General features: G+C 45.8%; 2 protein-coding genes across 3 annotated transcripts in view; one reads left to right on the forward strand and one right to left on the reverse strand.

Annotated features, from left to right (window-relative positions):
* The window catches only part of BRE (brain and reproductive organ-expressed (TNFRSF1A modulator)), a 378,642-nt gene extending 372,029 nt beyond the window's left edge, over window positions 1-6,613 (reverse strand). For both annotated transcript variants that reach the window (XM_019526837.1, XM_019526838.1), the window contains exons 1-2: window positions 6,512-6,613; window positions 1,176-1,335 (exon numbers count right to left, since the gene is read on the reverse strand). In XM_019526837.1, coding sequence (XP_019382382.1) covers window positions 1,176-1,303 — 128 coding nt within the window. In that variant the 5' untranslated portion in view covers window positions 1,304-1,335; window positions 6,512-6,613. The remainder of the gene's footprint in view (window positions 1-1,175; window positions 1,336-6,511) is intronic.
* Window positions 6,614-6,828: 215 nt separating this feature from the next.
* Window positions 6,829-11,564, forward strand: part of RBKS (ribokinase) — a 120,030-nt gene continuing 115,294 nt past the window's right edge. Inside the window, exon 1 of the mRNA XM_019526839.1 lies at window positions 6,829-6,908. Coding sequence (XP_019382384.1) covers window positions 6,862-6,908 — 47 coding nt within the window. The 5' untranslated portion in view covers window positions 6,829-6,861. The remainder of the gene's footprint in view (window positions 6,909-11,564) is intronic.

An 11,564-nucleotide genomic window follows, 5' to 3' on the forward strand; every position in this document is an offset into this window, starting at 1 on the left:
TATTCAAAAAATACCAGTTAAGAAGGAAAAAAAAAAAAAGAGAACTTATATTATACATGCAATATAATTCATACCTGAAAGTCAAGCAACTTCTTGCCATATGGTTTTGTATAAACCTCTTTCTATCCCTTTTGCTTGGCTCAGCAGTCTCAAAAGGCCATAGGTGTAAGATTCACAAAGGGTCCCCACCACTAGGTATTCTACAGGCCCAATCCTGTAGGTTTAACTCAGCACACGCACAATGCAAAATGACAGAATTGATTTTGGCACAAAGCACAGCAGTCATGGCCCACAAAAACAAGCAGCGATGGTGATGCTCCCCAAATTTCATAGAAAAAGCTAGAGGTAAGAGGACTTGCTCAGAAAATAGGAAATCTGGGTTCTATACTCTCCTTACCCTGACTGGGATTCAAACCCCACATTTCAGAAGTGTGACTTACTCACCAGAGTATTGGTTAATCTAGAGTAGGGAGGCTACTCTCAATCCTTCTTGCTGAAGCTGGGCCACTGCCAAAAAAGCCATGCAAGATTCTGGGGCCAAAGAGAGTGAGCGAGAGCAAGTGAACGCACAACCAAATAGGAGCCTGACTATAGAGCCCAGTGAGGAACATATTTATGCAGGAGGAGGAAGAGGAAAGTCCCGGTTCTAGTCCTTAGTCTCAACAGTACTTATTCATTTTGCATTAGAGTTACAGAACAAAAATACACCAGTTACGACAGGACTTTTGGTATAAGTAATGAATGTACCTATTGGTTCCTTGAAACAAATCAGACTGAAAGAGATCTATTCTTTTCCCATTACAGCAATGTATGCCTTTTTTTCCCCACAGGCAAGATCCATTAGTCCAAAGTATGCAAGATCCACTTTAGATTGAGAAAATAAGCAAAGGATAAACAAGGAGACAGAATCTTCAAAACACAGCATTACCAAAGCAACTCCTGAACCTTTTTTTCCCCCAGCAAAACAGCTATTAGCAACAGCTAAACAAATTTAAAATCTCAAGCACTAAAGAAGTGTAGTCAAGGACAAAAGAAAACATTCTGGTTAACCTCCCTGCTCCAAATATATTGGGAACATTTAAAATACAAATGGGAACAGTAAAATGAACACTCTTAAATAAAGACTTTACATATCTCCAAAGACTGTTCCTTGGAAACGGAGTTCAAATACTTACCCAGATTTCAAATCTGTAATACGTAAACAATTAGTAGCATCCAATCCTACTTTCCCGTTCCTGACCACACTGGATATGAAAGGCGAGAGCGCAGGAGAAATTCTATTCAAGGCAACTTCAGGAGACATAATTTGTCCTTTTCTATGAGCCTAAGCTCTGCCTGCAAAAAAAAATAAAGAAAATATGAAGGCCTGTATGCACTTTTACCTTACTGACCCAATGAAACTCCCATGCCATCTGCATAAATCAAAGAAAGCATTATGTTACCATTTCTGCAAAGATGAGCAAATCTGATGTTAGGTAACCATTAATTCAAACAAATGATGAACTCAAATGATCAAGAATGTAATATAAACTGGCATACACACACACACAAGGAGTGTCAACAGAGAATGATGGAATAATAAAGTCTTCTGTTTCTACATTAATAGCACTGACGATCAGATCAGATCAGATCAGAAGAGTTGCTCACTGAATCTGAAGACCATAATGAAAGTCTAGCTTTGGCCTCTGCTTTTGCTAAATATCCTGCCCCTACCAGGAAGAAACCATCCCAACTCCTAAGAATGCAGCAATTTGCTAAACATCTCAAGTTAAGAGTCACATCTAAAGGCTCATGCTTTAGGATTGCGCAGCGTGCCATGATGAGGTATGCTGCAACTGCCCAGCTTCTAAGCAGCCGGGGGCCACATTCCCTATGTACTGCACCAGCAGTACATATACCAGTGAGGGCCATGCACTGTGGGACCTGCACCAGCGGGAGCCATGAGCCCTCAAGCCACACACTAAGCAGACACCTGCACCCACTGCTGCATGGCATGTTCTGAGCTCATCATCACCTCCCCATAGCAGCATACCACAGCTCCCCACCTCCCTGAGGTGGGCACAAGTGAAAGCCAGAGGAGAGAGGGAGAGCCCCGAGATTCCAGACTTGCAGTCAAGGCAATGGAAGGGGGCAGGAAATGGGACCAGCTGGGCACCACTGGGGACCCAGCATTTTATTTTCAAGGTTTTTTTTTCCCTTGTGATTCTAAACATTCTCTGTAAAAAGGCAAATTCCACCTTTTTGCATGGAAACAGATTTCTAGGATCCCTGGCTATTATCAAGTGTTCCAGAAAGAAAGCAAATCATTCAATGCATCAGAAACCTTCACAATGTAATGCTTCTCTCTTGTTTTAACACTCAACAATTTGAATCAAATCCTAATTACAAGCACTAGCAGGTGACTAATGGCTACTTCCTACAAACTGATAATTGCCTGTAATTGTTAACAGTATGAAGCATGTGACTGGCTTTCATTAGCACAAAATTTGCTAATCACATTAAAGTATTATGAGCAAATCTTTGAAAGTGGTAATATGGGTCCTGTTTTTTGACACACACTATTCAAGCAAAGATCTAGTGTCTCATGGCAATCAAGAGACTGTTAAAGTGATCCTTTGCATCTAAATCACAAGCTTTCCAATATACTATTGTTCATGGCATATCCAAAAGATGAAGTACCAAATATCTATGTCCTAATAAACTGACTATTTTCTTCTCAGCAAAGATAAACTCTCAAAAGATGCATCTCCAGGAAGCCTTTGAAAGATGTGCAGAAAGAACCTGAAGTAAAATATGAGTAAATAGTAATTATCTTCCAACTTTTCTCTTCAGGTAGAACAGCGTTTTCTTTTTTGATAGAACATAGACACGTTCAGCATCTCAAAGCTGAACCTACAAACTCTCCACAAGAAATTGTGGGATCAGGTCTCTTGCCTCCAATCCATTTTTTAAATATAAGGACAGTGTCAGAAGCGCATACAATTCCTACCAATTTTTCTCATCTATCACTACAAGCAAGTATATATTAAGCCAGTTGTTATGCACATTTACAGGACCGATACATTTACCAACACCAGATTTTGTGAACAAAGGGGTTTTACACAGTAAAACAACACTTGGTTCATTAATTACTTTAATTCTCACTGAAATATTCCCCTCTCTTCTCCATCCTGTAGCATTCAAAATAAAACACTAAACCAGGGGTGTCAAACATGTAACCCACAGGCCAGATCCAGTCTATAGAGCCATGTCATCTGGCCCTCAGGGCTCCTGGAAGGTCCAGGAATTCAGGGGGAATGAGAAGGCGTAAGTCCCTCTGCCAAAATCCAGGGTATAGAACCCCACTGAGCATGCATTTCAGTAGGGGTGCACTGATAAAGAGTTTTTGTGCCCATACAGACAGCTGATTATTAACGAGAGGTATTGGCCAATACAGTCCAGCAGCATGGAGAGCAGTGTCCAGCCAGTAAGTCTGTTGGATGGGGTGCAGATCGAGGCCCCCATGGTGAGGGAGGGAGTGGGGCTGCACAGCCAGGGCAGGATGGGCGCTCATCTGGGGGGTGTGGGCAGCAGCTCCTGAGGGAGGCATGGGGGGGCACATGCCCCCCAGATCTGCATGCACAGCGAGGGCAGGATGCCACAGTGGGCTGGTGCTGAGTGTGGCACCAGGCTCTTCCTGGTTGGGGGGGGTTAAGCAGGCAGCAGCGTGAGGAGGGGGTAGTTTGTGGGGGGGACTACAGCAAATTTTGGGGTGGGTATAGCCCACCCTCCCCAGCATCATCACTCAGCCTGAGCGCAGCCCTGGCCCAACCTCCTTGCCAGGAAGAGCTCAGCACCACTCCAGCCCTGAGTGGGCACTCTGCCCTCACCCCATGCACAAATCCAGGGGCACATGCCCCCCATGCCTCCCCCAGGCTTGCATGAAGCAGCAGAAGCCACCCTTTGTTCCCCACACACCCCGGACAAGCTGCCTGGAGCTCCGTCCCACACCCCACCCCACCCTCCCTCTCTCCCTGTGGGGGCCTTGATCTGGCCTCCCCACGCCCCTTCCCTCCCTAGAGACTTACTGGTCAGACTGCCAGTTATTGACTCCAAGATGAACATGGGCCGACAATGCGAGGTCATGGTTGGCAGGGCTAACCGGACCTTGTCGTGCATCCACAGGTGCATCTCGAGTAGAGCCAAGGAGGTGATCCTCCCCCTCTACGCGACGCTGGTCAGGCCACAGCTGGAGTATTGTGTCCAGTTCTGTGCGCCCCATTTCAAGAGGGATGTGGACAACATGGAGAGGGTCCAGAGGAGGGCCACCCGCATGATCCGGGGACAACAGGGCAGACCCTACAGTGAGAGACTGCGGGACCTGAACCTGTTCAGCCTCCACAAGAGAAGGCTGAGGGGGGACCTGGTGACCGTCTATAGACTCACTAGGGGGGACCAGAAGGGTTTGGGGGAGACGCTGTTTCCCCTAGCGCCCGCTGGCATAACAAGGAGTAATGGGCACAAGTTGATGGAGAGGAGGTATAGATTGGACATCCGCAAAAACTACTTCACAGTTAGGGCGGCTAGGAGCTGGAACCAACTTCCAAGGGAAGTGGTGCTGGCCCCTACCCTGGGGGTCTTTAAGAAGAGGCTGGATGCCTACCTGGCTGGACTCGTTTGAGTCCCATTTCTCTTTTTGGGGTTTTTTTGTTGTTCTCCCGCCCTAGCGGGGGGTCGGGCTAGAAGATCTACTAGGTCCCTTCCGACCCTGAATCTATGAATCTATGAATCTACGCCAGGCTGCATTCCTGGCCACGTGCATGCTGCTGCTGCTGAGCCTATGCACACAGTATTTATCAGCGACATTATCGGCCACATCAGCCAAAAAAAGTCAATTGCCGATAATGTCAATTTCCCTTTTATCAGTGCTGGTACGATATGGACCAATGTATTGGTGCGCCTCTACATATCAGTGGTAGTGGGAAGAGATGGCTGCATTAACTCCCACAGCTCCCTGAGCCAACATGGCCACTCATTCCTTTGCTGGACGTTGGTGCAAATCCAGCCCACAATAAGCCATGAAAGCCAGATCGAGCCTATAAAAAGTCCTTTAGTTGGGATCCAGCCTTGGAGGCCAAATGAGTTTGACACCCCTGCTCTAGAGTACCGAGTAACCCAGAGGAACCAGAGAAATGAAAGCAACCCAAGAGCAAGTCAAGTTTCATTGTTCAGAAACAAATACTTTGAGGAAAAAGTAAATCAGAATTTGAATCCTCTTAATCTGCCATTAGTAGCAAAGGGGTGTACTGCATGTTTCACTTACTAAATATGAAACTTTTAGCTGCTTCGAGCAGTAGGTGGTATCCAAATAGAAACTGTACCCTTTCCCACCTGTGTGGCAACATTATAAGAATTATATAAATCAATCCACAAGTAAACTTCCTGTAGGAAGCACTTCTAGATGAGCAAGAGGGATTACCCTGAAATACTTCAAGGAGGTTTACCATCTAACCCCAAGTCTATATGAATTCTGTTTACTCCTCTTTACCATTTGTGTTTGCATCCTTCATTCTGAGGGCCTTCTGCCTCACCTATTTCAAGTCCACAGCATGTAGCAGATGTCTTTTCTAATAACTGGAATGGGTCGGGCTAGTGTTACTGCCACCCACACTCCTCCACAACATCCCAAGGAGAAAACATGTTACCCGCTGCCAGTCCCCAAACCAGAGCTGCTGTGCCAATTTGCCCAGGCTCCAATGAGCACAGGAGCTGCAATAAAATGGGATGCTGCTGCTGCTGCTAACACACAGGTGAGTAGCACCAATCCACAGGGCTCAATACTACTGCATCCTGATCTTAGCCAAAGTGCCTGGGACCGGGATGATGCTTCACACCTTCCCATTTGAACAGAGTCCTGTAGCTGGCACCTGTTTCCCTCAACATACATCCATTTGGAACTGGTCCCTTAAGATGGGCTCGTGCAGCCTGATGTGCCAAGCGGTCAGGGCACAGCTTTTCGCCACACTACCAGCTCCTCGAAGCAGAGGCTTTCATGCTGGGCTGCACCCCGGCAGTCCTGCTCCACAGGGGTGACCGCACAACGGATAATACACAAGAACAGGCCTAGGCATCTCCTAGGCCAGAGGTGCTCAACCTTCTGGCCCCACACAGGGAGGCGTGCTATGGGCGAGGTCTGCAGGCCGCATCCAGCAGGGGATCAGGGTGCAGCCGAGGAGCCACCCCCCTTGCTGGCCCAGTCCCCACCCAGCCCACGGGACTCCCCACAGTCCTGCACCCTAGACACCACCGTCCTGGGCCAAGACATCCCTGCAGGAGAGAGCAGGCGGGACCCCAGCACCCACGGCCATACATGAAGCTCCCACAGACGGGTCACGTGGGGGGAGGGAAGAAGGGGGACGCTCCCCCATCAGCCCCCCTCTCCCCTTGTTGAAAGGAGACTCCCAGCGCGCATGCGTCCCGGCCCAGCGGGGGCTCTACTCCCCCGCCCCCTCCCGCCGCGGCCTCCAGGTACCTACGGTCGCGGGGGGAGCGTGCGCCAGCCCCTTAGCAACGGCCGCGGTCACACGCTGGCGCGCAGGCGCAGACCCACCCCCATCCCGAAGGCTGCTCCCGAGCCCACGGGAGGGGGGCCTCATGGAGATTTAGGTGTCGGTGACGTGCCTGAGAGGGCCACCTTTTCTGCCGGTTGGGCGGGCGCAGGCTGGATGAGGGGCGCAGAGAGGGGCCCTCTCAAGGGGCAGCTCGGGAGATCGGCGTGGCGGGACGTTCAGGCACGTGAGCGGGCACCCCGAGCCGGCTGGAGGACCTGCAGGCAGAGCCCGCGGCGGGTGGGGGTCAAGGGTCACGGGGCAGCGGCCCGCTATGGCGCAGGTGGTGGTGGTGGGGTCCTGCATGACCGACCTGGTCAGGTTAGTGTCCACCCCCGCGATAGAGAGATGTGACTTACCAATTATGACCACTGATAACAAGGAGAAATGTTCTTGATTGCTTGCCTTCTGTTTTTTCTGCAGCCTCCGCTTGGGTCCCGCTTTCCAGGTTTTCTCTGTAATCAGGAGGGTTAAACACTTAACTTCATCTTCATGATTATTAACTTTCATTTTTATTATTATGAGGATGATTATTATTATTATTATTATTAAACAAAACAAAAGAGAAGATTTCCTGAAATGGATTGCTTCCAGCCACTGGGGTTTTCCAACACCTCCCAACTCTTGCAGTTGAACCCGAAGAGTTGGCAACTCTGGAAATGCTAGCTTGAACTGCCTTGGCCCTAAGCAGCAGAGGCCGACTTGCAGAATTAGGCCTTGATTTGCGCTGATTTAAACACGTTTGTTTGACAGACTGTATATATCCACACACGCCATTAAAATAAAATTTTGATGAAGTATGTCTGAAATACATCAACCTGCCCTGCTGGAGTTTTTTGGGTAAAAAACAAAACCAAAAACCCATCCATCTAAATTAGCGGAGGATAACGTTGAAGCCCTCGGGTTAAGAAAGCACTAAGTATTTCATAGACGTTAGACATTAGGGCTGGAAGGGACCTCGCAAAATCATCAGGTCCAGCCTGCCCAAAGGGCAGGCAGTCAGCTGGGGTCAAATGATCCCAGCAAGATAGGCACCCAAGTGTTTGTTAAAGGAATCCAGAGTAGGTGCTTGCACCGCCTCTAGGGGGAATTTATTCCAGGCCCTGGGGACCTGGACAGTAAAGATGTTTTTCCTTATGTCCAGCCTGTCCAGTATGTGTCAGAGAAGAACATGTTAAAGAGTATGAGAAACAGGCGCAGACACAGATTGCAGAATTCACAAAAACTTGATGTTCATGAGTCCTGTGTTCAGAAAGATGAAGTGTTCTGTGCAATTGGCAGAATACACTGATAGCTTTCCAAGAAAGGACAGTCCTCCTTTTAAATTTGGGTAGGACCTGCTAAAATTGATGCCTGCATATAGACCAGGTGCTTATGTGATGTGAATTAAAGCAGGAAATACAACACTATCTACAACAAGTTCATGTTACTGTATTTTTTAGTGCAAATAAACATGAGGAGATCCCAAATTGTGCCTCCTGTGTTTTAACACCACCGATTCAATTGCTGTGTGCGATTATAGTTTTATGCTTTTTTTTCAATATAATTGAAAAGCCTCCTGTCCTACATTAAGAAACAAATTAACAAGTCCAAGTTATGTTAGGAGGCTCTGTTGTTGTAGTTGGTGGGTTAAAATGTATTAGGTTGCATCTTAAGGAGCATTGAAGGGTTTTTCAATTTGATTTAACTAACAAGATCAGAAAAATTCACTGCTCTTGCCCTTCAAGGCAAAGGACTTCTGGCCATATCTAGACTAGGAAAATTGTGGGCTTTAGAAGGAAAAATAGGCTATGGATGCATGAGCAGAAAGGCAAAGCTCAGGGTATAAGCCTGACAGCTGCAGAGAAACAAGTTGGTTGTCCATCAAAAGGCATGCATTTAGCCCTGATTTATACAGGGGTAAATTTGCCACCTTCTGGGAGGGGGAAGTATTGCTAAACTATTTTAAAGGGCTGCATCTTATGTTTGTTTTTTGGTTTATTTTTAAATTGTGATGGGTGTCTTATAACGCATCAAAAATGTCTACGTTGTTTTTAAGTGGGGTGTTCAGTCTAGTTTGCAAGCTAACTGTGTTGAAGAAAGCAGCTTTTTCCCAAGGTAGACATGGTCTCCAGTTTCTAAATTCTGTACAATTTGTAGCCCAAAGCACACTGTAACCTTGGATCAGAATGTATTCCTCTAATGCTGAGGAAAACTTCTTAAAGGCAAGTTTGAGGTCTCTTAGGGATCTGTCTCAGAAATACAGAAAGCTAGATTTATTACCATGTTTGCTGCAGGATCCATTGATGAATTTGTAATTGAGCAAGATGCAGTGTGCTTCAGATGGTCACATGGTAGAAAACTTGCACTTTCTTTGTTGATGTACTGTTTGGGCATATAAGCAGAACCGTGGAAGCTAGTATTACTGTTTTGGGCATAACACTTCTTTATGAAACTTATGAAGATTAAGGCAGAAGAGATCAAATAAAAACCCGTGAGCTTGAGTTTTGATAACAAAACTGTAAATATGAACCGCAAATATGTTCAAATAGTGAGCAGGCCAGGTTTAGGCAAAAACTTCATGTTGTGGTTGAGGCAGTACAGAGTGCCAATTTGAAGCTTAATATTTAGAATATCTGATAGGAAGAACAATCTCCATTGAAAAGTTCAAGGTTTGGGGGCTGATGTAGTCCAAGTGAAGGGCATTGTTAAGGAGACTGAGATCAAGACATGCAATTTTTTGGAGACATTGTATTCCTTAATAGGCTTAGTCATCACTAGGAGTCAATTCCTTCATTTCTAGAAGGTACTTCTATTGCAAGCTCTGCCAAAGGTATAAAATTCTATGCTATAATCCACAGTACTGGTTGTCCTGTCTTGAAACCTTACCCATCAGAATAACCAATTTGAACAGGTTAATATTTCTTGAGCTTTTAAGAAAAAAGGTACCAGAATCTTGGATGAATATGTTTGAAGCTGGTGTTAAATATACAGTTGACAAATTCATTAGATTACAGCAACCCCTGTTTACTACTTTTACTCCTTAGGGTGGCCTTGTGATTTTAAGCAAATATGGCTATAATTGCAATGTACAAACTGAGATCTAGAACATTTTATGTAAGTGATGAATGAAAAGGAAAGGGGTTCTGTCAGAGGTTCCTTCTAAGATTACATGCTCTGAACATCAAAATGACTAGGAATGATGGTGCACATAGATGACCTTTTCAAAAACAACAACCTTTTAACCACCATGCCCTCTTCCTTTCAAGAAGCATTTTTCATGTTGGAAATTCTGTTCTCATTGTCCCATAGTGCTGCAGTGGCAGAATATGAGTTTTCCACAGTGAATGTAACATAATCAAAACAACCTCACATACATACATGCAATGAACCACACTCTCCTGGCTTTTAGTGAGAACAAGAACAAAACATATTTGTGGGCACAGTCACAGTCAACACTTCATGAGCAATAACAGACAGTAGTAGTGGAAGACAAGACCAGCATTATTCTGTGTGGATCAGATCTAGATATCAAACCAGATGGATACAATCCATAGTATTATTTAAATAGTTTCTATTCTGACTCACATACTCAGACTGGTGGTGGCAGTGGCATTTTAATTCATATTAAATAAGGACAAGACTAAACATATAAACCAGTAAGAGTCAGACACACTGAAACAATTAAAATAGACATGAGAAACTTTGGCACAATGGTCCAAAACAGCAGAAGCAGAATGGAGAAAAATGCCTTTGGACAATCACAGCAGCAGTAATACACCATCTTGATGTATTTGAGGACATCAGACCAAAGCATCTAACTGGAAAACTGTTTTCATGTTGGGCTATCAGAATTTGAAATCTTAGTTTATTCTGGCCATCCCCTCCCTCCCTCTGACCCTGCACCCTTGTTCAGCCTTCTGAATGCCCTCCTGGATCTAGGAGCCCTGGCTCTCAGCCCCCTGCTAGAGCCACTATTAGTTATTGCAACAAGCTGACTGACTGAAAGTATCCTGGGAGAAAAGAAAAAAATGATAGAAAGTGTCAAGCTACAGAGCAGCCTGCCACCAAAGCAGAATGGTCGGCGGTAATAAATGCACATGCAGGATTAACCTCCAAGCACACTGTGAAGCCTTGTGTGCAACAGATGCTGGATGGATAGTATCTGCTTGGAATAGAAAGCTCAATTCTCTGTTATCTCTAAACTTTGGAAATGCTGCTGAAGTTTGTCTTTCTAATAAAGGGCTAGATTCTCTGCTGGAGTACATTGGCAGAGCTCTGCTGTTTCGCCTTAGTGTTAACTCTCCCACACTAACCACTATCGATCAAGACAGTAATGTAAATAGTTTGTTAGCCTGTTCTGGTATGAAAAGTCCTCTATTCCAAGTTTATTTTGGTTAAAAATTTTACAAGGTAGATAATGTAGTACCTCTTGAGTTAGGTTTTTAATATGCCTTCTTTCTGTGGGGCAATAGAGATGATTTCCTCATCTTTTCTTCCAAATGGAAATAAACTCTTGTGCTTTTATATTTCTTCCCATCCTCTTCTGCTTTGTTTCCAGGTGCATCTTTTCTGTGTATTCTCATTTCTGCCAGCTCAGGCGCACACAAATGCAGTTTCTCATCACAAATCTCTTTCCTTAGTTTAATTATTTCTCTGCTTCCATCCTAGTGCCCCCAGCACCAAAGACAAATGTTCCATGATCCTCTAGACCAGGGGTGGGCAAAATATGGCATGTAGGCCAGATCCAGCCTGCCAAGTACTTTCATTCAGCCCGTGGGGCCCCCAACAAATTGCACCCCATCCAGCCCTTCCGCCCACAAGGATGGGAGTGAGGCACCTATGTGTATAACCACCCAACATGTACCCTATTAGGCCTTGCTCCCACCCACTTGGGGGAAGGATTCTGCCCAGCCAGCAGCTTCTGGGCAGGGCTCCTGCTGCATCTGGAACCTACTTGCTCAGGGCAGCAGGTAGGGAAGTGCGGGGGGGGGGGGG

The sequence above is a fragment of the Gavialis gangeticus genome, unplaced genomic scaffold (genome assembly GCF_001723915.1).
Source record: "Gavialis gangeticus isolate Ggan-Ray unplaced genomic scaffold, GavGan_comp1, whole genome shotgun sequence".
Classification (NCBI taxonomy): domain Eukaryota; kingdom Metazoa; phylum Chordata; order Crocodylia; family Gavialidae; genus Gavialis; species Gavialis gangeticus.